Source organism: Lagenorhynchus albirostris, chromosome 17 (genome assembly GCF_949774975.1).
Source record: "Lagenorhynchus albirostris chromosome 17, mLagAlb1.1, whole genome shotgun sequence".
NCBI classification, from domain to species: Eukaryota; Metazoa; Chordata; class Mammalia; order Artiodactyla; family Delphinidae; genus Lagenorhynchus; species Lagenorhynchus albirostris.
Window position 1 is genome coordinate 2,742,405 of NC_083111.1, and position 27,707 is coordinate 2,770,111.

Genomic DNA, 27,707 nt, shown 5'->3' on the forward strand with positions numbered 1-27,707 from the left:
TCATCATATGGCAATATTTAAAAAGAAAAATAGAATTTTCCTTGACTGCCTAATGTTTGAAAACTTTTCCACTCCCATTAGATTGTTACTTCTGCATTTTGCTTTACTTTATTGTAAAACTGGTAGCAAGGCAAGAGACAAAGGTTCCTGGTTTCTAAATGATTTCAAAAGTATTTTGAGTCTTTTACATAAAGAAAATACAAGAAAAAGAAACATGGCAGATTCATAAAATATATGGAGGATAAAACTGTCCATAATTTTAAAAATCTTACAGTCCATAAAAGTCATCATAAAAGTCTCAAAAACATGAACCTCAATTATAATAAATATATGGCCTACTAAGAACGCAATTACTGTTACTAAAACTACTGATAAATTGCAAAGGTATTTTAAACAAACATCTTATTATCCATTTTAATGGCATACATACTGAGTAAGTTTTAACTTGATGTCCTCTACAGATTGCAGGTAATTCGAATAAATACTTTCAAATTTGAAAAGTAGCTTTTGGTAGGAATTTGAACAATCCTCCAGATTGGCCATGATTGCCGCCCAGCCTTGGTGCTGAAGATGTTCATCATGGACCAGACCTTCACAGAAAGAGCAAAGTTTCTTGGCAACTTCATACATCTCCTATATTGGAAAAGAAGAAATAATCGGTAAAAGAAGGTAATGTTTGTGTGCACGTCTGCATATGTGTACTTACATACATGCATGAATGTGCTCTGAACTCATTTCAAAGGAAGCACTGCTACAGGAAAGTTTCCGTTTCTGGTTCCTGCTTGTTGCCGTGATAATGAGGAGGAACTCATTGCTCCTGGGAGTAAATGCAGCTAGAGGTCCACACAGGGCAACGCAACAACCATCAAAAGTAAAACTGTGAACTTGCTATGGTGGAATACTACACAGCAGTGAATACAAACCACTAATACACGTGATTACATGAACGAGTCTCAGGAACGTAATGCTGAGTCCAAGAGGCCAGACACAAAAGAAAACAAACCGTTTTAGGAGTCAGGATATTGGTTAACTTCATGAAAGAAATAATGGGTCCTGAAAGGGAGAAAGCATGAAGTGGGGCTTTTGGGGTGACACCGTATTTTAAAATTTGCGTTCACTTTGTGAAAGTGCACTAAAAATTATGAATGTGTAATTGTGATATGTCCATTTTCAAATATGTTTATCAATAAACAACACTCTATTATTAATTTCACTAGCAGTAAAGACAACAGTCCAAGGTCACGCAAGTAACTGGGAAACTTGACTCTGGAGACCACGCTCTGGATGGTTAAAAGACAAGAGGGCTGGGGACTTCCCTGGCGTCCAGTGGTTAGGACTCTGCACTCCCACTGCTGGGGGCCCAGGTTTGATCCCTGGTGGGGGAACTAAGATCCCACAAACCCAGTGGTGCAGCAAAAAAACAAACAAAAAAAAGACCGAGCCTCTAATTGCTGACGTGATGGACAGTTTGACTGTGGGTCTCTGTCTTGGTTAGAGTAGCTCTGGGTGAATGTTACAAACTGAGAGGTACATTCTTCCCTCCACTTCCCATTCTTCTTTCTCATCACTTTCTTAGCTATTCCTGGACAGTGATCCTTCCAAGCAAACTTAATATCCATTTTATGTAAAACAAAACAAACAAAACAACCAAATTCCCCTCACCCCCCCAAAGCAAAAATGCTTCATCATAGCAATTAACTGTAACTAATTAAGCTAGTGAACAGACAGTAATTAGAATATGATCATGAACATTAAGAATATATCTTTTCATTTGATTATGTTTTATTGTTAATAAACTATGTTCCATTATAAAATAAAATTTTTTTTAAAGATTAAAAAAATAATAAGTTTTAATGTTCTGGAACTTTATAGACTTTTGTTGTTGTTGCTATTGAGAATGCAATTTATTTCCCATTTCTATTCTAAAGCAGTGCCAATACAGAGAAATAGGAATGATGTTTATCTATTTATCAAACACCCAATCAACCTTACAATTCCTTCCAGTGGGCTTTTATTAAATTCTCTCAAATTTCCCGAATATGCAATCATATCATCTAAAATGGATGTTTTTCACTTCTTTTCCATTAACTTCACCACTTACTTGATTTTTTTTACTTCAGTATATTTCCCAGAAGTTCCAAAAGAATACTGAACAGGTTTATTCTGATTTATGCAAGTGACTCTAGCTTTTCACTTACTTGAAAGCTGATTATCTTTTTATATTTGGTCGAGTCTGTGTTACATTTATTTTGCTCCCTTCTAGGGCTATTTAATTAATTAGGAACAGCTGCTGACTTTTAACACATGCCTCTTCCAGACAACATTAATATGATGCTCTATGTCTTCTCCTGTAAAGTATTAGTGATTGAGGTAATTAATTATATTAATACATATCCAAATATTGAACCATCCTTGTATCCCTATAACATCTGCTTTTTGCTATTAATATATTAGTCTTTTGATACTCTTCTGGGTTATTATCTATAAGGAAAAAAGTATATTCTATATTTTTAGGATTCAGAGAATTCAATCTAGTCCACAAGATCCTTTTGATTATGAGAGAAATGTATTAAAATCTCCCTTAAAAATTTTTTTGTGGTGAAACACACATAAATTTTACCGTTTTAACACATCTTTAAGTGTATGGCTCAGTACCATGAACTCGTTCACATTGCTGGGCAACCATCACCACCACCCACCTCCAGGATTCTCTCATCATCCCAAACTGGAACTCGGCATCCATTAAACAATTAACTCAACATTCCCCTCACTCCTCGGTCCCTGGTAACATCTATTCTACTGTCCGTCTCTATGAATTTGACTATTTTAGGGACCTCATATAATTGGAATGATACGCTACTTGTCCTTTCGTGTCTGGCTTATTTCACTTAGTATACTGTCTTCAAGGTTTCTCCATGTTGTAGCTTATATCACAAATTTCCTTCCTGTTGAAGGCTGAATGATATCCCACTGTATGAATATACCGCATTTTGTGTATACATCCACTGGACATTTGAGCTGTTTCCACCATCTGCTATGAACACTGACGTACGTCATTATATTAAAAGTTCTCCTGGGATTAATATTGTTATCTTTAGCCTGTGTTGATAGGCAAACACAGATGTGGCTTGGCTTTTTCACAAATTAAATCTTTTATTATTAATTTCACTTTTTTCTGTTTAATGCTTTTAACAACCACTATCTACTAGCTCCATGCATATCTTTCTTCTTATACTTTAGCAACCTGTTTTAGCAGTATTTCTTGTGATGGCATAGTTGTTTTCTGTTTTGATCATACCATAAAATTTCTTTTAATAAGAGAAAAGTTGGCTAATTAATAACCAAATACTGGAGGACTGTATTAATCTCACTATTTTATGTTTAGTATTCACTTTATTATTTCTATTATATCCTATCTAGATTTTTGCTAGTTTAATGAAGATAGTATCCATTCCTAGCTCTTCTCTGCTACTCATTATACGCCCTCCTCTTTCCTACTTGACTTAATCCATGCCTGGGTTAAACCTTTACAATTCTTTAACTTGTCACCTGGCATCACTAGATACTGCAAAGATTGTTTACTGCTACACTAATCCTCTCTCTCATTTCATCTGTTTGATTTTTAAATCTTTTTATCAAGTTTTATTTGTTCTTTTGATTTTTTACTCTAATCACTTAACAATTATACGTCCTATTTGGTTAGCCTATAATTTTTATATCTAATATTACATTTTTCTATTAGCATGTAGTATCTATATTTTTCAATTAAATCAAAACCATTGCTTTTTAAGTGGCATGCAACTGTGTAACCTATCTTTATTAGTTTTATTAATTTATTTATAGACCAATAATCAGAAAACAAATCTCAAGGACTCTATTACATAAATTCAGTTTACAGAGTTTGTCTTTTTAAAAATAATTTTGCTTTCTAAAAATCATCTCCTGACTCTTTAATGTTTATTAAGCATATTCCAGAAAGATGAGGTTATTCTCTTTTTATGTTGTATCCTGTGTGAAAAATGGTATAGTTTCACAAATGTATGTAACTACATTAAAACAACCTGCTCTGAAATTTCTTTTAAGAACGCAAATATTACTACTTAATAGTTTATTTCATTAATTTATTTTTATAAAAGGTAAATACTCTTTTTCAGTTGATTCTAAAAGATAACATTTTTTTTTTATGTCTGAAAGCAAAATGTGTCCCACGACTGATAGCTTACAGCCAGTATTACAGTTAAGTACCAGCAAGTCAAAAACAAACACAAAAAAACAAAAAATAAACCAAATGGCTGGGAAACAATGCACGGGGGCTGCAAGCAGCAACAGAGGTGTATGTATTAGGAAGAGACTGGGCGCTCCTCCAGGACCTAAATATGGATGTGAGAGAAAAGTCACAATCTTAAGAGTTCTTTAAGCTCTCTGTGCCTATGTCTGTCTACTCAAACATAGGTACTGCACCGATCAAAGCAATGTCCTGAAGTCATTAACCGCACACCATCATCTAGGAAAGAGTAAACAAACCATGTTTAAGACAGTTGTTCCACCCTAAGATTTTGTAACTGTTTGCAAACGTAGGATGACGAACAAAGCACAGGCCTGAAATTTAAAATCCAGACAAAGTAATCACAAAATATTTTTTCAAAGTTTGTTATTTTTCATGCTTTTGGCATGTTTCCTCTATAATTTAGACTACTCTGCTATTTAGATTTGAATGCTTTTATTTTTTAATAAATTTATTTATTTTGTATTTATTAATTTTTGGCTGCATTGCGTCTTTGTTGCTGTGCATGGGCTTTCTCTAGTTGCAGCGAGCAGGGGCTACTCTTCGTTGCGTGCACGGGCTTCTCACTGCGGTGGCTTCTCTTGTTGCGGAGCACGGGCTCTAGGCACGTGGGCTTCAGTAGTTGTGGCTCGTGGGCTCTAGAGCTCAGGCTCAGTAGTTGTGGCGCATGGGCTTAGTTGCTCCGTGGCATGTGGGATCTTCCTGGACCAAGGCTCGAACCTGTGTCCCTGGCGTTGGCAGGCGGATTCTTAACCATTGCACCACCAGGGAAGCCCAAGATTTGAATGCTTTTAGAAGCAATCAATTTTTTAGATCATTTGCCAATGCCTAGTTAGCTAATAGTCCACAAAAACATTACCAAGCATGTGAATAAGACATTATTCTGTTAAATAATGCCAATTTTTAATTTTAAACTGTACTAGGTATAAATAAATATCACAATTACCACTGCAAGTTGTGTCCTTGAAGCAACAGTGTGAAAAACTGCAGGCATCATAAGGGACTCTTCAACTTTTATCTCCATGTCATTTTCTGTTGAAAAGGTAGTTTTAGGAATAGCAGGTAGACGTTCCGATAAGATCATTTCCTTGTTAAAAAGAAAAATTGGATTTGTGTCCTATAGAAGTAAAAATTCAAAAAAAAAAAGAAGTAAAATGTTACAAATACCGAACGTGCACACTGCCCTCCATACACCAATCAGATACACATTCCTTGCGACCACGAGCCCTGAGCCCCTCCGTGAAGCTGGAGTGCGTCTGCATGGAAGGAAAGGCCCTGGACACCTACCGTCCCGGCACTGTAGGTGCACACTCTCCGGTCTGCAGCCATGCACTCTCCCCCGTTGACCACCAACACCTGGTGCTGAATAGCGATCTTGTACTTGCTGTGGATGGCATGTTTCAGGTCAGCCACACTTTAAAAGAGGGGGGGCAGGGGGCCAAAACATCAGCTATTTACATTTGCCCAATGACAACTTTTTTCATTATCCAAGTGGCACTGTGTAAAAATACCTGACAGATAAATGAATTTCACTCTCAAAATTTCCCCAAAATCAGTAGTAAACACTACAAGCTTCTTGTTTCTGCAGCTGGATTCCATAATCAACCAGCCAATCATAAATAACTAGAAGGTCAACGATCACCCGTGTCCCACACCTAAAAGTGAGCTTATGAAATGCAGGCAGTAGAAACATTTATTTTTGTGATCTTTATATAACGTAGCAAAGGAACATGCTCAAATTAGCATCAGGTCTGTTAAAATCCTCAGAACAAAGAATGTGTGTTAAAATCTCCACATCACATTACACAAAACACATGAAGTCTACACCATATGGAAATCGCTTTCTTTTCCTAATCTTTCAAAAAACCATTCCTTTACAGGTCAAATCAGATTTTATAAAAACTAGAACTTTCAAAAAAATAATTTCATAATTCCATTAAAAAATAAGATTAATTCGAAATTTTATTCTATCATTAACAAACAAAACAAACACTATTGACTTTATTCACATAAAATAATAAAAACAGTGACGAAAAACCACAGGGCTGGTACATGCTGGTTTATGTAGCTATAGCAATAACCCCCTCAGCAGCGCCCTGGGCAACTCAGAAGAGCAACTAGCTATGAAAACTTACTTCTATTCGACTGCTTTGGTTTGAAATCAGTATGTTTACTCTGAAAAACACAGTCACGCAAACAGAACAAAGCACAACTTAACACATTTATCATTAGCGCTTTAGAGGAAGATGACAACTGTATACGTAATATGCTGAGGATAAAAAAGTGAAGACTTGCCATACTGCTACTCTTATTTAATAAAGGAATAGTATTCTCAAAATCAAATCTTTCTTTAACTTTTTAAATGTACAAAATGCAAAACTGATGAGAATCAATGAAACCCAGCTCACGTTTGCACTGTAAGTTCAGTGTCAAATGTCAGGGTGGTTCCAGTGTTCACCAGAAACACATACAACTTCATGATGATTTCTCTGGATTCTGTGAGCTTATACCTCACTCTGATACGATTACTGAAAGAAACAGACAAGGAAAGTGGTCAATTTACAAACGCAAGTACAAAGACAATTATGCTCACATAAGACAGAGCACAGTTATACTACATAAGCAACAAAAACACGGAATAGGTTTTGATGTCTAGAACGGCTAACTGGACAATTCAGTAAACTTGTTGCTTAAAAAACAAAAATGAACAGTAATGAGGCTAATGAGAAGTGTAACTTCTATCATAAAGAAAAATAATTTGTTCTGAGGAAGAAAGAAGATAGTAGTTAGAACAGTTTGGTGTATATTTCACACTGCTCTCATGGACCACCCTACATTAAGAAGAAAAACAAAAATTAAAAATTTGGTCCAACATCATCCTAACTCCAAAAGTTCTTCCCCTGCTTCTACCTTGTAACAATGAAAAAGTCTTAAGGTTAAACTTACTAACAGCAAACAAGAAGAGCCACCACTTGCAATAGGAGGGAAAGAGTCAGTCCCTATTCCTTCCACCAGGTGCCTCTTACTCTGAGTTCCACCTCCACGCTGAGTTAGAAACACTTCACGTAAGAAACTCTGGCCCTTACAGTTCATCACTTTGTGGAACAGCAGAAAGTGCACAGGTCTGGGAATCAGAATATTTAAAACAACCCTGCCATCACCTAGTTGTCCAAGTCAAAACCCCATATATAAAATAAAGCTTCCTCATCTATAAATAAAAGGGACAGATGTCAAGAGCTAGCGTTTTATTTTTAACAACTGGAGGTAAAAATCCCCAATATCAATGTAAGTGATGAAAGATGACAAATACATTTCCAGAAACTAGTAGTTATCTTTATGCTCTCTGCACATGAACTTAGAGCAGATGAGGGAAGAAAAAAGCAAATAAGGCTTTAAAATTAATGTTTCCAAAATCGCTATTTTAAATGCATTAGATCAAAACTCCGTTATAAAGGCAGGAACTGTGACTTACCGTCAGGCACTGTGAAAAGGATTACCACTTTCTTAAAAAGCAGATTAAAAGTGGCTTATGTTTGCTTTGCTTGATATTGGCAACTGAATGGCATTACTGGTTAAACTCAGTGAACTGGAAAAGAAAAATTTCTGATTATAGAGAGAAATAATTCAATGTGACTACAAAAAACGGTTAAGTGCTCTTCCTTTTAACATTACCTTCTGAAAGAGTAATCTCTACTCTGCTTCTCTTCCTACCTGCACATTCACTGAACCACAAGCATATGACCTTGACCTACACCACTGCATTAAAAAGACACCAAACAAAAGTCCCCAAAGAACTCCCCGACACTGTCAAGGCGTACAGCCATTTTTCAGTCCTTAAAATATAACGGCCCCACTACTTGCATGCTTAACTGTTTCAGTTTCTTCTTTTGTAAGACAGGAATAAAATGGTGCCCGTAGCACTGGGCCTCTGAGGCAGCCCCTCGGCTTCCCCAAGTCCCCTTGCACGTGGGCGGAGCCTGTGATCTGCTTTAACCACTGAGATTCGGCCAAGGTGATGGGGTGCCACTTACATGATGGCTACTCAGGACCATGACCTCCCTCCTGCCAGCTTCCATGGAATGCACTGTCATAGGGAGAGGCCCACGTGGCAAGAAACCGAAGTCAACAGCCAGAAAGAAGCCGAGGGCATCAGTCCGACAGCCTGCGAGGAACCACCGGTTCTTGACAACCACAGCGAGCTCTCGGAAGCGGATCATTCCTGCTGAGCCTCAGACAAGACCCCGCCCGGGCTGAAACCTTCACTGGAGTCTTGTGAGAGACGGTGAAGCAGAGGACCCCGCCGAGCCGTGCCCACAAACGTGGAATAATACGTCTGTGCTGTTTTAAACAGCGAAGATCGTGGTAGTTGTTCCTCAGCGACAGGTAGCGCGGCAGCCCACCATAGGCCCACAGGACAGCGCTGGGCAGGGCCGCCGCCAGCCTGCCCGGGCCCCTCGTCCTCCTAGGCCACCTCCCTAGCGCTCGGCTGGGACCTCACCGCCCCCCCGGGGCTGCAGAGGCACCACTGCCGACCACCGAACCCAGCCTGAACCACTCCCTGGCCCCAAGTTCTCTACACAACCCCTCTCGAATCCGCTCTGCCACCTGAAACTCTGTTCATTTTTCGCTTCTCTTTGTTGATGGAACCGACATTCACCCACTCTCACGTGCTGCCCTAGATCTTCCGTCCTCCTCACAGATCCATAAACGTCGGTAACGATCCACATCTGCTTGGTTCTGACGCAACATCTACGCTACCTACCCCTGTTCCTGTGGCTACCCAAGCCCTCGCTGACTCTGGACTTTCTCAACTGGCTCCCCACCTCCTTGACCCCACCCCCGCATATACCCTCCCACCGCCCTCAGGGAGGCCATTCTCAACCCGGGTGGTCAGGTGCTTCTGCTCCGGGACACCAACCAGGGTCAGGATGACCTTAACAGCAGCGGCACCGTTTACCAGTATTTACTATGTCCCCGGCGACTGCTCTAAACGCTTTACTAAATGAAACGTTTTCATTGGATCCTCACAAGAATCCTTTACAGTAGATACTATCATCATCTTCACTTTATAGACAAGGAAACTAAGAATTACGGGCTTCAGTAATGTCACAGGGTAATGAGTGAGGACTCAAACCCAGACAGTCCAATTCCGTCTTCTCGGGTCTCTAACCATAATGATAACACCCAGGAAAACAGCAGACGCTGCGTGGCTTCTTCCTCTCCACCCGCAGCCTCCCCACCGCTTCCCACCCCTCCCCAGCTTGTCACTCCCAGATACCACCCTGCCTACCTTCCTGAACAAAACTAGCCCTTTCAAGTCTCTGAGCCTTCGTGAGGGCTGTTCCCCAGCCTAGAGCCTCCTTCCTTGGTCTGCTGTGATCACCCTCCCCCTGCTCCTCCGGCCCTGCACACACAGTCTTTCACCGAGTCAATCACACAATGCTGCCATTAGCTGTGCTGACTATGTACTCCACGTGCGCTTCTACGCTGCGTATATTGTGATGTTTCTTTACAGAGTTCTCTCCTCTACTGAACGGCAAGCTTCTTTAAAGCAAGGACCCTGTATTCCTGGGAACTAGCTCTAAAATACTTTCTCAATAAAATGAATGATTAATCTTACACCAGTAAAGGATTTCATTATGAAGACTGCCAAGAAGTCACATGCGTGGCACTGACCACAGGTTCTTTATCTCCACCAAGGATAAGTAAGGCTGCACTTCACCCACCACCAACACACTCGCTCCACTACCGATTATGGGTGATGCAACTACTCTACAAATGCAACCCCAGCGGCTCAGCCCAACTAAACAGATACCTAATTTACACGAAGAGATATGCTCCTGTTACACTACAGTAGAACCAAATCTTTTAATGAATAAAGGAAAGTGACTAGGAAGCCAACAGACTGAAGTGATAATTAAAGAGCTGATTATCAGGGCATCCCAAGCAGCAGAGCTGGGTCTCTGGGTAGTAATAAGCACGGTCCCCTGCCCACCCCTGTGGGGCTTGTAGTGTGAGAGAAAAACATGTGAAAAATCACTGAAAGTTTAAATGAGAATTTCATACCAGAACATTATCCAGACTATCTTGACTTCTCTAAATTACTTGTCCATCACTTAATAATCATCCTTCCACACCATTACAAATACTTCATAAACATCAATATTGATGGCCAAAAAGCATTCCAACCTGTGAATTCACCACAGTCTATTTACTATCTATCTCCAGGTGTTTGCTTTTTAATCTCACAGGTACACATTTGTTCTTATGCTTAGGATCATTCCCATGAAGTCAATCCTAGAAGTAGAACTGCTGGGTCAAAGCATCCAAAATTTCAAGGCTGTTAGGCTTGCTTCTCTTACCAATTTATACTCCTCAGGCAATGCACCCAGTCAGCAAGGTCGCTGTACCCTTGCCATCACACTATTTTCAAATGCTTGCTAATAGTATTTCATTATTTTACATGTAAACCCTGTCTCTGATTATTTGTGAGTTTGACTTTATTCATGCATAGGTTGCCTACTACGTACCATGCACTATGTTAGACGTGGGATGTAACAGTAAATAAGACCAGCACAGTCCCAGAACTTCTGTGAACCTCAATTACCAGAAAAAATGGAAACTCATCTTATCCAGTGAGCTTAAAAATTAAGCAACACGATATATATATAAACATCCAACGCAATGCCTAAGACAAGCACTCGAGAAACGTACCCAACATTAGATTCTGTAGATTCTGTACATTCAAGGGCTGAGCATTGAAGATACAGAAACAATGAAAAAAAATGTAACATCTGCCGCCAGGAAAAGTAAGCAGAACGACCATAATCGCAATACTGTCTAAGAAGTATGTAGAGTGATAGGGAAACAGGAAAGGCACTCAGATTGACAAGAAAAGAGTAGCGAGAGGGTGCATCCCTAGGGAAAGGATGCAGACCTGAGCTGTTATCAAGAGAGGAAACTAGAGATAAGCAGGGCATCACATGACTGCAGTCAATGAAGATTTCATGGATAAAAGGGCGAATTAGTTAAAAAATGTCAGCGAATGCACAAACTTTATCTTACAGGTGAAGAGGAGCCATCTTGTTTCACGACAGATTATACAGCTGAAGTATGTGACTAAAACAGAAGTATAACAACACTGGTGGCGCAGATGATTCATTCATTCACTCACTCATTCACTCATTCATTCATCCAAATCCACCCAATGCCTATGAACTTAGGCGCCAGGACTGGGAATTCTGTGAACAGAACAGATATGGTCTTTGCCCTGATGGAGTCCACCATCTTGAGGGAGAAGAAGGCATCAAACAAGAAGAAAGCAAACATGATGTAAGTTGTGATGATTACAATGAACGAAGAGTGGGCAGGAAGGAGGACCTACTTTAGGTTGGGGTGACGGCAGCAGGCCTCTGGGTGGGTCCATTTAGACAGGGTTGCAGGGGGTAAGAGGAAGCCCGTCCTGGGAAGGTGGGGAAAGCACTACAGGAAGACACAGCATTTCTCTGAGACTAAACACAAAGTCTTTATAATAATCACTATATTATTCTAAGTTTTCTTTCTTTGTTTCCTTTTCAATATTATTTACCTTTTTTGTTTTGATATAGTTTCACACATAAGAAAAAAGGTAACAAAAATAGTACAAAAAACTCCCTTCTGCCCTTTGCCCAGATTCACCCACTGTGCTCCACTGCTTTACCATTTGGACCAGTTCACGCTACGTGCATGGTTTTCTTTCTTTCTTCCTCTCTCTCTTTAGATACATATAAATATTAGATATATTTTTTAGATATATTTTTTTATAAATATTAGATATATTTTTTTTTCTTTCTTTCTTCCTCTCTCTCTTTAGATACATATAAATATTAGATATATTTTTTCTGAACTATGAGAGTAATCTGAAGACAGAATAGAATGTCTCTTTATCCATAAATATTTCAGAATGTGTATTTCCTAACAGCAAGGATTTTCTTGTACATAATCAAAGTACATTTATCAAATCACTGATCACTACTGTTTATCTAATCCACAGACAATATTCAAACTACTGCCCCAATAATATTCTTTAAAGTTTTTTCTCCCAATACAGGATCCAACTCAGGACCATGTGCGGCATTTAGCTGTAAAATCTATTTAATCTCCTTCAATCTGGAACACTCCATCTTTCCTTTTCCTTTTCACGACCTCACTCTCAGTCAATCAGGAGCATCAGAGATTAGCGACCGACCTCAGTGTCGCCGCCCTCCTCCACAACACCTGCAGCAAATGAGAGAAACTGACAAGCTGCAGCAGCTCCTGTGTCCTTCAAACAAACACCAGTCTTCTTTGGGCGCCTGCCCAAAGCCGCAGCTCAACCTGTGACCCGCAGTCATTCACAACACCGACAAAAACCTGAACAAAACTTATCTGAGGCTGAGTCTGTCTGCACACCTGATGAACAAGGTACCAATTTCAAGGACAGTGCTGATGTCAGTGGCTCTAGAACTCAGCAGAACTCCACTCCACTGTATCGGCACACTTGACCCCATCACTGCGCATTCAGCTCATTTCAACAGCTCCGAAGCCCACCCACCCCGATAGGATGTCCCATGTTTTCATCCCCTGACTATGGTTTACAGCCATCAAACCGGCAGCGTGAACCAGAGCCCCCTTCCGAATCTTCACTCCGCACTCTCACCGTCAGCCCGCACCAAGGGCCTCCCCTGAACATGTGCGGAAAACCCAGCTGGCGAGGTCAGTCATCATTCCCGGGGTCCACGGCACTGAGGGTCTGCGGCACCTGAAATCATCATTGCTGGTGCTTACGGGGGGTGCACCATATGCGGTCATCATGCTCAGCATCACTTCACTCACTTTTCACAACACGTAAGATACCTATAGTATTACCGTCCCCCTCTGCAGATGAACAAAAAGACTCAGAGTTTCCTCAACTTGCCGAAGGCAGAAACTTAGTAAATACACGTTCCAGGGCCTTGAACCCAGGTCAATGAATAACATTCATTCAATAAAAATTCACCTGAGACTCTAGTACATCCTAGGCATTTTCTTGGCTTTGGGAATAAAGAGAAAACAATATAATAAAATTGCCTTCTCTCATAAAGCTTACATCTTAGTGGGCAACATGAAAATTTTATATCTAAACACAAACTCCATGATATCTACTTTCAGAAAGAACAGCGTAAGAAGAAGAAAAAAAAGCACATTATTTTTAAGTAAAAGCAATTCCAACATCTACGCTAGCTCTTTTCTGTTTTATTCCTTCAACTGTGCGTACAGCTGGGAAACACGGCATCAGTCCCAATCCCCAGAGGAAATGGGGAATGAAGATGTGTGTCTGGCCTCCAGGAGCAGCCAGAGACTACAGGCCAGCCACGGGACGCTAGGTGATGAAGCCTCAGTTACAACTCTGCCCAACAACTCGGGTAAGCCCCAGGGCGCCATACTCTGTGCTGCGGCAGAGAGGGCAGCACGGAGCCTCCCTCGACCCCGTGGTGGGCACCACCAGAGCTCAGCGCCTGGAACCCTTCCAGACTCCCCTCCGTGCGGATCTGCCTCTGTCTGCTTTTCATCTTAATGTGTATCCTTTCACTATAATAGAACTGTAATCATAAGCACAGCACTTTCCTGAATTCTGTGAGCCTGGGGAACGCCAAACTTTGCAGTCAGCTGGTCCGAAGTGAGGGTGGTCCTGGGCACCACCAAACCTGTGGCTGGTATCCCAAGTGAGAACGGTCTTGTGAGGACCACTCCATCTAAGTCCAGATTCGACTAAACCACCGCACAGGGCTTCCCTGGTGGTGCAGTGGTTAAGAATCCGCCTGCCAATGCAGGGGACACGGGTTCCAGCCCTGGTCTGGGAAGATCCCATATGCCGCGGAGCAGCTAAACACGTGCGCCACAGCTACTGAAGCCAATGCGCCTAGAGCCCGTGCTCCGCAACAAGAGAAGCCACCGCAGTGAGAAGCCCGCGCACCGCCAAGGAAGAGCAGCCCCCGCTCGCCGCAACTAGAGAAAGCCGGTGGGCAGCAACGAAGACCCAGCGAAGACAAAAAATAAATACATTAATTAATTAACTAAAAAAAAAAATCTATATAATACGATTCCTCTTTTTGGATGATAACAGCATTTTGGTTATAAAATAATAGTTGTAAAAAATAATTAGTTCTAAAAAAATTCATGTGTAAAATGATATTTGAAATGTTCTAAAATAGTCTAGCAAAAGCAAATTTAAGAAGGAAGAGAGGGAGGGAGGGGAGAGTTTAGCTAGACAGGGGGATAGATAAGATTGGCAAAATACTGGTAATCATTAAAGACATTCAGCATTCATATATTATAGGTGGGAATCTACTATAAATAATTATGACCTTCCTGAAAAGCAACCGGTGTTCCTGGGATAGGTAAGTAAAACTTTAATAAACACACACCTCTCTCATCTCAAAAGCAGAGATAATATCTTCCTTGCAGAGCTATCGGGGGCATATCTGTTCTTCAAAATTTACAAGATCAAAGTAGTGAGACAAGGGGAAGTGAGGGGTGAAGGGGTGAAGCAAGGGGTGAAGCAAGATTGGCCATGAGATAACTACTGAACAAAATGACACTTACATATGCCTGTGCAAGGGTTACACGCACACCAGAAATTATGAACCTGATCTCCCACCGTTCATGCTGGACAAAAACTTAATTCCTCCCACACCTTTTGGTCATCCTTTCTCATGTTGATGGATACAAGTCACTGAAACACTTTTGGAGCAGCCTTTCACTGTGGTAAGACAGAGCTAAGAAATTTTCTTTTCCATAATTTCTCCAAGGCAGTCTTCATCCCACTTTCAAGTAAGTCTGGACCCAGCATCTCCTATCAGCTCTCAGCATATCATATTCGCAGCCAATCCATGAAAATGAGCAAAATATACAAATAATGCCTGTACAGAGGGACTCTTTGGCCACTGTGTCCACGGAAAGGCATAAATATTATGCTTCACTACCTAAAAGGAACAGTAACAACTGCCAGTGAAATGAAAATCCTAACTTCCTACAAGTGAGCATAAATATACAGAAACACACAGACCAAACCTGCATTGTGCACCAACACCTGACCCATATACAGCATAAAGGCCAGTCCAGGCTTTCTTATTCTCAAACTGCAGACAGGAAAAATGAAATTACTGCTGAGCTAAGAGTTCCCCAAACCTGTCACTGCCCTGAGAGGAAAGACGCCCTGGACGACACCCACAGTACCGACCTACTCCAGGGAGGTTCTATAAGGTAAATTTTGCTTACATGGAAACAGACAAAATTGAGTCTCTGTCCTGAAGGGTATACCATCTTGCAGGGGTAACAAGCAAGATGTAACTAACAATTCAAAGAGCCAGATGTGAAATAAACAGTAAACGAGAAAGATGTCCCCTGACTCACACAAGCACGCTGTCCCAGTCCAAGCCAAGGCATATCACAGAGACCCCTGCTTTTCCACCACTTGCATTTCCTCATAAAGTTGCCTGATCTCAAGTTCTCTCTCCTTTACCTTAGCTCCTCTAAGACTAAAGTCCTTTAAAACAATCTATTTCTATCTTGAGCTGTAACTTCAACCTTGTATGACTAATTTTTAGGTGGTCATGTCACGGCTTCACAGCAAGCTAAGTTTGTTTGGTAGAGGAAAGATTTTATTTCTACATTTAATTTTATTTTTTTCATAATCTGCAGACTGGACACAATAATAAGGGAATGGAAATAGGAATCTGTATGTGAGCAAAATAAAAGCTCTGGTCAGATTCTAACTGCAAAGTATGGGTTATAAAATTAAATGTTCTAAAAGGGTAACAGAATGAACAAAATATATTTACTCATGCTAATATTTCAAATTATTTTAAAAGAAATGTCATAAGACCTATATAAAGACCAATTTTGTTTAATCTAAATCAAAGTTATAAAATTTTACTGAGTTACATCTTCTCCAGCCAATCCATGAGCCACATGGCTTCACTGTCAAGTAAACAGAGTTAAAAACAAAAAAAAACCCAATGTCCTCATCAGTACACATCCATCTGAATTTCTATTTCCTAACCTGTAAAGTAGGGATATTAGCAATACCTGCCTCATACTGCTTTTGTAGAAAACAAATAAAATAATGCCCACAAAAGAGCATATTCAGCACACTGCCAACTCCACAGTAAATACTCCAAAATGCTGCCTAGGGACAGGAAATATCTTGTGACATAACACAAAGTACTCAAGATTATCTTTTGAATGAATAGGTCCTCACGAACAAAAATTCCACTACTAGCAAAGCAGAGTTCAAATAGTAACTGAGAGAGATCACATCCAAGTAGCTAATTTTTGGTAGTTTCTTTAGCAGCCAACATATTCCAAGGTTCCTTAATAAAAACACAAAACAGTAATAATCACCTCTACCTTAAACATATCCTTCTCTTTATTAACTACCCCTCCTACCCACCTCTTTGTTTTTACCAGTGGTGATCAGTTTGGTTTAACATGTCTTATGCGAAGAAGTACTCCCTGGCACAGACCTATCAGCCCCAAGTCTGTGCGCCCCTCTGTCCATTTTACTCCCAGGAAGCGATCTAACTCAGCACTGCTACTGCACACCTGGGCCAACAGCCTAGCTCAGCTCCTTCTACCTGCAGCAGTCATGTCAAAGCCATCCTGGAGGACATCACCAACTACGCAATCTTAGTCTCACTTTAATGTCACTGTACTTCTCCCCAAACTAAAAACGCCTGATAACATCTACGCAATCATCTAAGTTCCTCGGACTAACATTCCAGCATCGCCTTTCTACAGCTCGCTACATGAAGCTGCACACCGTTTCCGCTGACCTCCTGAACAGGGAGGAATAAGCTTCACCTTTTGTGCCCTGGCTCCTATCATTTCATTGCCTCCATTTTTAAGCAAAAAGGTCAAAGACATCCTTCCTTACATGCAATTAATTATAAAGTACCAGCACAGAAGCCAACTGCTGCTGAAGGAATTACAAACTAACTTTACGTGCCTCATATAAAATATAAGCTTAGTTCCTAATGTAACATTACTTTCCACCCGTCAAGATTTTCTAAAATTTGCCATGTCTTTTTATATAAGCTTTTTCTTAATTTCTACAAGATGAAATCATACTCAGTATTACACAAGTTAACACAACGCAATTCTAAATTAAAACCAAAGGGTCAGGGGCTTCCCTGGTGGCACAGTGGCTAAGAATCTGCCTGCCAATGCAGGGGACACGGGTTCAATCCCTGGTCCGGGAAGATCCCACATGCCGCGGAGCAACTAAGCCCGTGCGCCACAACTACTGAGCCTGCGGGCTATAGCCCGCGAGCCACAACTACTGAACCCACGTGCCACAACTACTGAGCCCATGTGCCACAACTACTGAAGCCCACGCACCTACAGCCCGTGCTCCACAACGAGAAGCCACCGCAGTAGAAGCCCGCACACCGCAACGAAAAGTAGCCCTCGCTCGCCGCAACTAGAGAAAGTCCACACGCAGCAACAAAGACCCAATGCAGCCAAAAATAAAAATAAATTTTTTTAAAAAAGAAAGAAAATAAGCCAATATTAGATTTAAAAAAAATCAAATGATTAGTAACTCAACCACTGACACAAAATTTTCTTGACATTATGTGGCCCTTTGCATAAACACTGTCTTTAGTTTGTCGGTTGAGAATACAACTTACCAGCCTGCTGTACATATATTGAGACACTGTAGGAAAGAACATTGATCAAAACACATCAGACATACTATAACAGCAATTAAAACTAGGATTCTGGTCCATTAATAGATAACACATGGAACAGAAGAGATTCAAACGTATCTTTAAACACATACACACACATACACAATAGGAGAAATCCAAATTGAGAGAAAGTAAAAACTGTTCAAACAAAGTATTATACTAAATGGCTATCCACAGCATGCAGAAAAACAAAGTCTATTTAAATACCATTTTTACACTTCCGATTCCTATTAATGATTAATGCATAAAACTGCTGACAGGTAACAGCGAGCACACTGGCATGGTTCTGACAATATAAACTGGTATACCTTTTAGGGAGATTTCATCGGGCAATATGCACCAAAATTTAAAATGTGCGAACCAGAAATTCCACTTCTTGAAAGGTATCGGAAGCAGATAACCAGGCAAGTGTACAAAGGTATATATTCAATGATTTCCATTACAGCGTTATTAACAATGAAACATCACAACAATGACTGCCATAGGTGCCGGTCAAATAAACTACAGTTCAACTATGTAATGTGACATTACTCAGACATTTTAAAATGTTCATTAGATCTAGACCCATCGATTAATGATATATTTATCATTTAGTTACAGAAGGCAAGTTACAGAACATATCATGTGATTCTGTTTGTGGATTTTATTTTTATTTTATTAACTAATACTGAGGGGTATATACGCAGACACAAGCATTAAAAAAGTTTGGAACATGGGCTTCCCTGGTGGCGCAGTGGTTGAGAGTCCGCCTGCTGATGCAGGGGACACGGGTTCGTGCCCCAGTCCGGGAGGATCCCACATGCCGCGGAGCGGCTGGGCCCGTGAGCCATGGCCGCTGAGCCTGTTCATCCGGAGCCTGTGCTCCGCAATGGGAGAGGCCACAACAGTGAGAGGCCTGCGTACCACCAAAAAAAAAAAAAAAGTTTGGAACAACTTAACATCAATGTTTTTAACAAAGGCTATCTCTGGATGCAGGACTTTCACGCTCTCTGGTGTCTTTAAAATCACATTTATAATCTGAGGTTAAAAATACTTGCTTCCATTTCGAAAAAGAAAAAAAGACAACACTCTACACGTTCCAAAGAAATAAAGGACCTGAAGATACTGCCCTATAAGAGCTGGTCCAGCTAAGAGACAAGACAACCCTCCCCACCTGCTGGTCCCAGGCTGGCCCCCAATCGGGGCCCCAGGGGGACTCACCCCGCTTACTTTGCACACTTCCCTAGATGGCCATTCAAGTTTCATTCACTGTCTTGATGTGCACATAAGAGGGAGAAGAGAACTGTGAAAAGAACGTGAGATCACGAGTCAGAAGACCTACATGCAAGTCCCGCCCCCACTATCGAGTGTGTGATGCCGATGGACCTCAACTAACCTGAATTGTTCTGATACAAAAAGGAAGGAGACTCCCCAACTCACAGGTTGTGAGAATGCAGAGAAGAATCTACACATACACAGGAGGGTTATGCAAACCGAGTGCAAGACAGTTAACTCTCCCAGACCTCTGTCCTCAGCTCAGGACCAGCGCCTGGCCGCTGCTGTCTCCAGTCAGAAACCACACTGTTCCTCAAACTCAACACGTCTACATTTCAACTCAGGGCTTTTCCTTTAAAGCTATTCCCTAAGTTCTTTTGCGAACAAAACGATGGTTCTCCTGCTACCCAAGACTTCAGTTATTTCTGTCTAAATCCTATCCCTCTTCCCCTTTATAATCGAACCCCTCATTCTCCAACGACATAACCCTTCTTTCAGTGCCTGGAAGCTCTCCTCATCCGGCTCCAGCCCTTCCTGAACACGCCCTCCACTTACAACACTGCGGGCGGGCAACGCCGCCTCGCCCCTCCGCCCCGGAGCCTCACTGTTGCCAAGGCAGCTGGCATGCCAGCGGCCCACCGTGCCCCGCCGTCTGTGACCTGGGTGCAGGACCCGGTTGTGTACACAGACCGTCTCCCTGAACTTCATCTTCTGCCTGCCCCGTCAAACGTGTGAAGCCACAGCTCTGGCCTAAAGCTAGATTCGCAGGAAAACGGCAAGAGCCACCTGAGTAGCAGCTCTCCCACGCTCAGTGCGCCTCTTCACACCAGTTTATGAACTGAAATCATACCTTCTGCAGAGTGTATGAGAGGGACAGCAATAATGCATTTCAGATTATGGTGTAAGGAATATAATAAAAGCTCCTAAAATGGTGCCAATTGTAATTTTAAGTAATCTTCAACATTCTAGGACTTCATAATCAACCCCAGTTTGTCTTTCTTAAAAGTCTCTCCAGCTACTCTCCTACACGAAACCCACACTCTCACTTTATCTATACATAGTCTCACCAGATAAAATAACTCGCCCCCATTTCGTCTCATCTGAACTTTATTCATCCAACTGTGATCAAAAGCCCTTCTGGGTACTTCCCTGGTGGTCCCGTGGTAAAAAAAAAATCCACCTTGCAATGCAGAGGACGCGGGTTCGATCCCTGGTAACAAAGATCCCACATGCCGCGGGGCAACTAAGCCCACTGTGTCACAACCACTGAGCCCGCGTGCCGCAAACTACAGAGCCCACGTGCCACAACCAGCGAGAGAAAATCTGCAGGCCTCAACTAGAGAGAAGCCCGTGCACTGCAACTAAGACCTGAGGCAGCCAAAAATAAATAAAATAAATAATTTTTTTAAAAAAGCCCTTCTGGGAAGTCTTCCCTAGTCACAGGTGGCCCACAGTCTTCCCTTCCCTGCCTTGAACTAACAGAGCTCTTCACTAACTGTCAAGTGGTGTGAATTATCTTATTGGTGGGGGGGATAATCTCACATCATGAAAGGACATCTGTTTCTTCTGGATCCTCCTGGGATAAAGTCAGCTATAAATGAGGGGGAAAGGAGAGACATATTTTTAAAAATACTGATTCCGCTGCATTTATTCCCAGACATACAGGTCTTACAATTGTACTTTCATGCCCATAAAAACAAGAAAGCATCTCTCATACTCACAAAAGACAGTGTCTATCATTTATCATTGGAGATTAATTTGTAATTTCCTCTTTGAGAGAGTACCACCACCATGATCAGGTCAGTCACTCCAGCTTACTGTCAACCGGTCTAATCCATTCAAAACTCAGAATCAGCTTCCCTACTTGGGGAGACCAAGGGGAAAGCCCCAGACAACAACTCTGCCCCCCAAAACTGAACAAAGCCAGTCATTATTCACCCTACTTTTATCGAACACCCGACATAAGCCAGACACTATGCCAGGTGCTGGGAGTACAAAGACCCTCAAGTTGCTTTCAAGTCTAGCAGAACACAGGAAATGTGGATGACGCTGGACAAGGTGGACCAAAAGCTTCATAAAGAACAAGGATTAGGAAAACTGATTTGCAATTCTGCAAACTGTAATTCAGCAGGTGGACCTCAGTGAGGGCCATGGGTGCTACACCAATGAAACTAGTTATGTTCACAACAAATGGAGTTGTCCGGGTTACCCAGGGACTGCAAACTGGGCTTCAACCTCTCCAGATCAGATTTATTCCCATCTGATCCTCCTCTTTCTCTGCCAAGAAGAAAAGAAAAGGAGAAAAAGAAGGAAAGAAGAGTAGGTCAGCCATCTTCCTTACACTCCCCGAAAGAGAACCTTTCCATAAAGGCCCAGGGCGTCCTAAATGAATGCCTTGCCTGCAACTAGACGGGCCACCTGACTGAAGGGCAGCACGACAGACAAGAACGGAGGCAAGAGGAATACTCTCAGCAGTGTGGAGTAGGTGCTTCGGGTTTTTCCTACGTGTGCAGGAAGTACATGTCTATGTGTGGACAGTTTGGTTTCTCAAAAATGAGATAACATCGTGCATACGTGCAATTTGTTTGAGTTGAATAATATAATATCACGGGAATCTTTCCATATCAGTACATATAAATGTATTACACACCGTGATGTCCTGACACTCATAAAAACTGCATAAAACACATGACTTAAAGATAATTTGGAATTGGAAATATTACTAAATACACAGTCTAAAAAATTAGTCCCAATAGAGAGTATCATTCGATTTCATCCTTAATACATTTAAAAATTTTTCATGTGTCATTTGATAGATTCTCAGAATAACCATTAAAATGAATTTAAGTCAGTCTGCTACAAAATAGCTCTCCGGCCTCCAAATATCAACCATGGAAGCCACAACCGTTTTTTCAGTATTAGTGTCATCGTGATGATGCTAAATCCAGGGCTGTGCGTGGTACAATTTTGAAATACCAATATCGACTTATGACACCTTCTTTAAATATGAATTGTTTTTTTTAACTCTAAAGTCTCACACAATAGTATCTACAGCAAAATTTTCTAGTTCTATGCTTCAATTTATAATAGATCCTAAGAGTAAAGAAATGGAACCAAAACTATCTTTTACAGCAAATGTTGAATTAGTTTCATTCTATTAAACCAGGACTATATGTAAATATACAGCAATATCAAAAAAGGATGTGCACATCTGGAATTTGCAGTATAATGGCTAAAACAGCCATGGAAATATGAACAGGTACTGTACTGATGCGACTAACATTTCGATATTCTGCTGGTTACTAACCAGTTATGTGAGGCACATGAAGGAAAACATGATGCAAATAAATAGTCCTGAACCAGCAACCAAAGGAGGGGGAGTCACCATTATTTTGTCTCAGCGTAATTACAAGCCAATAAAATATGAGATTTCGACAGAGAGCAAAATTGGGGGAGGGGGGCGGTTGCGGGGAGACACTGCGTAACCCTCTGGGTCCCCACTGGACGGCTGTGAAAGCAGACGCTAACCGACGGAGTAAGGGACCCTTGCAGCGCTCCAGCCCCATACCTGCAGAGAGATTTAACCGAACAGCAACTTCACCGAGCCATGGAAGAAAGGCCCCCCCTCCCAGGGCCCTGCACAAGGGGTCCAGGTTACAGACAAATTAGCTTTACTAGGTCCCCAATATGGAAGAATCAGAGTCATGTAATAATGAGAATATGCATCCTTTTCATCACTACATAGAGACGGCAAGTACTCCACAGTCTGCTCCCCCAGCACAGTGTCTGCTTCAGCATCTCGGAGCAGTCTGCGTTTGCAATTTATCTTCCTGAAAACTTCCGGTGTTTCACCATTTCCTACAACCTTGTATACAAAGCTTACATATAAAGTTCCTTTTGTTCACTGCTTGTGCTGCTGGAGCTAAAACTGGGTCCTGTTGGGGTTTAACATTTCACGAGCAAAGGAATGACTCTCAGCCCAAGCTGCTTCCCAGCTCTGCCAGGTTTACTGAACAAACCTCTGTGCCTTTGCACGTGGGGCTTAGAGTACGCTACCTTCCTTACTCAGAGCCCCGAAACCTGAGTATCTGTGGAGCCTCTGCTACCACCACACGCTCCTACTGGGCTCCCCTCGCTCGCCCCGCCCACCTCAGCAACCTTCTCCCCTTCCCTCGTATATGCCAAGGTCCTCAGAGCCTTTGCATTTACAATTCCTTCTTTCCCCAGACAGTCACACAGTCAGCTTCCTCACTTCTCTTGGGTCTTTCCTTCAGATTTCCAATTAATGCTTAAATAGTAATTAAGTGTATACAGGACTTCAATTTTCTTTCGTTATAAAAGGCAAAAACAATATCGAACACATTCCTGTATTCCTTGCAGTAACTGGTTCAACGGTCTGCCTTGGTAAGGAAATACTAACCATCTAAATGAGTGTGCGTGGAAAGGGACTGCTAGATTTTTACCTGAGTTGCCTGAACCAGTATTTTCTGAACACAGAAAGCTTAACTGGGGTTACAGAACAGCATTACCTGAATGAGAAAATTTCACTACCCACTACTTTTTTTGAAGAGTTATATACAGCTGAAAAGTAAAGCATAGGGCAGGTGTTCAAACATTTGCTTGAATGCATGACAATTAAAGACAGTCTCAAAATCAGAGGCTAAATAAAAGCTCCTCAAGCTTACATAATAAAAATTTTAAGTTCAAAAGTGTGGCTTTTCAAAAACAAAGGTCTTGGGCCCTCTGCCCCTTCTGACTTAATGAATTTCATCTGCTAGGAGTCAAATCTGCCATGTGTTCTGACCTTGTGCTTGTTGGCAAGGGCCAGAAAAACACTGTCCTCAGAGACGAGTTTCGCCTCCTCGCCTTCCCTGTCATCCAACATCACCATATAAGAATCAGGCCCCAAACTAATCCTGTGACTAACATAAAAGGTTCCAAACAGACGAAATAAAATTACTTTTTAAAACCGTGGTCTGAGTCCATGTCCGAGGTCCATCAACAGGCATTTACCAACACAAACGTTTATCAACAGGAAGCATCTCTTTTCTAAAACTCTAGGTTTTAAACACAATATTAAACACGAAAATGTTGCTGAGAAAATGTGTTCACCCAGACCATATTCTATTGTTGCAACATTAAAAACAGAAAGGAAAAATAGATCTTCACCTCGCCATCAAGGGTCTCCTTACGGATCGAGTCAGCCACCTTCCTCAGTGGTCCCTGGCTGCCCCTCATAGTAATGTCAGGATCGGAAGCGCGCTGCTTATATCAAATACGGACATACAACGGCGAGATTCTTCATCAAACAGGCTGTCTGTCTGCTTAAGCTGAGTACCCTGCTCCTAAGCGGCTCACCTTCCCACCCTCGGGAGAAACCACACAAGCACCACCCACACACGAAAACCTAGAAACTATACAAAACGGCGGTTAGGCCCTGCTCCTGCGGCCCAAATCATTGCTCCCTGCCTGGCGGACGCTCTTCCCCGGCTTCGGGTCTCGCAGCAACGCGCCTCTTTATCAACAGCGGGCACCTGCGCCTGCCCAGGGCCCCGCGGGGCGACTACACTTCAGACGGAGGGAACGCGGGCACGAAACCATCTACAACAAACGCAGCGCACGCGGCAGGCGGTGGGAGGCACGGCGGCGATGACCCCCCACGAGGGCCGTCCGGCTCCGGCCGCGGAAGCTGTGAAACCCGCACCCGCGCCTCGTCCCGCGCCCGCCCGCGGGGCGGCGGAGGCTGAGTCATTCCCGGGAGTAACTTTATCCGCATCGTGCCCTCGGGGAAGCCTCGCGCTCCGCGGCGGGACGGAGCCGCGTCTGGGACCCTCGCCCCGTCCGGCCTCCGAGCCTGACACCTCGGGGCCCAGCCCGGCGGCGGCGGCGGCGCGTCCCTGGGCCCCGGCGCTCCCGACGCCGGCGGGAGGCACCGGGAGGCCGGGGCTGCACAGGCCCCCGCGGAGCCGCCCGCCCCCGCCTCCCCCGCCCGGGGACCCGCTCCCTGGGCCGCGCCCGAGGGGCAGGACGCCGCACTCACCGGGAAGCGCCTCCTCCTCCGCCGGCGGCGGCAGCAGCAGGGCCCGCGGCTCCCGGCACCATCTTCCGCCGCCGCCTTGTCTTCGGCGGCTGCTACCAACCGTCCATCGGCGCCGCCAACCGACACAACCGCCGCGGCCGGGGCCGCCGCCTCTGGGCGGCGGGGACGGGCAGGCCCCTCGGCTCTGGGTCGGGGGCCGGGGGAGGGCGGGCCGCGGCCGGTCAGAGCCGAGGGGCCGGGCGACGGGGAGCCGAGGCAGCGCCGGGCTCAGCAGGGCCGCGGACACGGCCGCCGCGGGTTTGTTATTGTCGACTCCGGCCCTTCCTGCGCAGGGCACGCCGGGAAGCGGGCGGGGGAGGGGCGGCGCGGCGGGCGCAGGGCAGCTCTGCGCAGGTCCGGAAGTCGGCGGGCCGCCGGGAAGGGTTGGACCCGGCTCCGCCTGGTGCCGGTGCTGGTGTTGGTGCTTCCCGGCTCGGGGCCCTGGTGTCCTCGCGTGACCCGGGAGACTCCGCTGGGCGGCTCGGGGCGGTGCTGGCCGCTGTCCGGGCGCGACTGCCCCAAGGTGAGCCTGACCTTCTCGCTCCAGCGAGTGGGCCTGCGCTCTCCGACCCACCGAATCCTGGGTTACCCGGGCGGAAGAGCTCGGCCCCCTCGGCCTGTCGCGGCCCCTGGGCTCCCGCCACCGGCCCAGGGGCCGTGAGGGGACGGGGCGCCGGGGAGGGGGGGCTGCGTGTCTCCCCGCCGGGCCTGCAGGCCGCCGGCCAGGGGCCTGGCAAGCCTGAAGGCGCTGGCGGCACAGGCTCAGATCAGGGAAGGGAAAGAAGGCAGTTAAGGCTGGGTCGGTGGGGAGGAGGTCGAAAGCGCCGCGACCACCGCATTTTTCAGCTCGAGCCTGAGCTCTCTAGTGGGTTAGCACGAGCCCCCTAAGGAAAGCAGTGTCGGGGGTCCTGATGCTGTGAAGACGGTGAGTCACGGGCAATGGAGCCGCACCGCGCAAGTATTCAAGTCTGAGGAGCGGGAGTTGCAGGTAGAGTAAATACGTAAGACTTCTGGGCTTCCTGTTGGGTCCAGGAATCTCTGGTATGAGTAACAGCTTGGAGGTGCTACCGCTGAGTCACTAGAGGGCTTTTGAGTTGCGATTGCGTAAAGAGGCGTGTCAGCACCCTTTTCGAGGGCGCCCAAGCAGAACACACGCTCCGGGCAAGTGAAATCTGCGCTCCGTCGTTTGTAATGGTAGGACCTGAAAGAAAACGTCGAACAGCTGGTAAGCATTACGGATTTTCAGTTTCCATCGCGCTGACCCGGTATCTGAAAGTTATGGCTGAGACGGGCTAAGACGTGTTACCACTTGATTCTTAAGTTTACACTCCTGTCGATCCTGGAGAGGTCCTGTTTTTGGCGAGTGATTTTTACTTTTTTTTTTTTTTAAGGGTGGAGTTTTATTACACCACCCCAACAAGCTACTACTGCAGGGAACTGAAAATTAAGAGGCTAAACCGTTGTTATGCCTTGGGGGAAGGTGTGAACTGGCAAGATGAAGAAAGGAGCTGATTTTATCAGGCACAGCGTGGTAACCAGCATAAAGAAAGTAAGTGGTCGGAAGGGATTCAGCCAGAAAATTGGCAAGCGGAGCACAGGATTAGGCCTCTAGAGAAGATATTGGTGCTTGACTTTCCTCTTAGTTATCAGTGACGTTCGGCAGTACAACTTAAATACACCGTAGAGTGTAAAATCAGGACTGGAATATGCCAATGATAATCTATTAAATAAAATGTTTTAAATGTTACTTGCCCGACTTCTTTATTTGGGAGAAAAAACAAAACAAAACCTAATTCAATCCTCATCTTCCTCTTCTCCAGAGTGTAAATAGTAAGAGTTGATATGCCTCATGTCCTTTCCTAGCGATAAGTGAAAATGTATCAACGTTCGTTTTTTGACATATATCTAGCTATCTAGAGAAAACACTGTTACAGTTTCCTGATGCTGCGTGTGTCTATAATAGTTCTCAGTAAGTCCCATTTTCCTTCAAACCAAGGATATTGAAAACCCTCTGCACTCTCCCTTAATAAATGAAAACAAGAACAAACAATCCTCATGCAGCGTTCCTTCTCACCCAAGCTTCTTGATAGGAAGTCCTCGATCCACAGTCTCATTTTTGCCAACTGTACTTTTCTTGCTGAAATTGCAGAATTAATAAGGACCCCCAAATTATTGTATTAAATGGGCGACGCTGAGACTTAATTTGAACCTTCTAAACCATTTGCCCTGTTACATTTTTAAATCTTTTTTTCTCCCCCTTCCCTTTGTAGTGTCTCCCTCTTGGCTCTTAAATCTGTTCTTTTACTTGGACCTCTTCCAAATTCTCAAGTAATTATAATAC

General features: G+C 43.5%; 1 protein-coding gene across 12 annotated transcripts in view; it reads right to left on the reverse strand.

The window, feature by feature from the left end:
- The window catches only part of RB1CC1 (RB1 inducible coiled-coil 1), a 60,560-nt gene extending 34,936 nt beyond the window's left edge, over positions 1-25,624 (reverse strand). Inside the window, exons 1-6 of one of the 12 annotated variants that reach the window (XM_060127826.1) lie at positions 25,328-25,623; positions 7,758-7,871; positions 6,694-6,813; positions 5,573-5,699; positions 5,232-5,402; positions 431-633 (exon numbers count right to left, since the gene is read on the reverse strand). In XM_060127826.1, the coding sequence (XP_059983809.1) occupies positions 431-633; positions 5,232-5,402; positions 5,573-5,699; positions 6,694-6,764 (572 nt within the window). In that variant the 5' untranslated portion in view covers positions 6,765-6,813; positions 7,758-7,871; positions 25,328-25,623. Of the gene's footprint in view, positions 1-430; positions 634-5,231; positions 5,403-5,572; positions 5,700-6,693; positions 6,814-7,757; positions 7,872-20,829; positions 20,847-24,456; positions 24,548-25,327 lie in introns of those variants that run through there. The other 11 variants (XM_060127827.1, XM_060127828.1, XM_060127823.1 and 8 more) reach the window with 11 other exon arrangements.
- Positions 25,625-27,707: the final 2,083 nt, after the last annotated feature.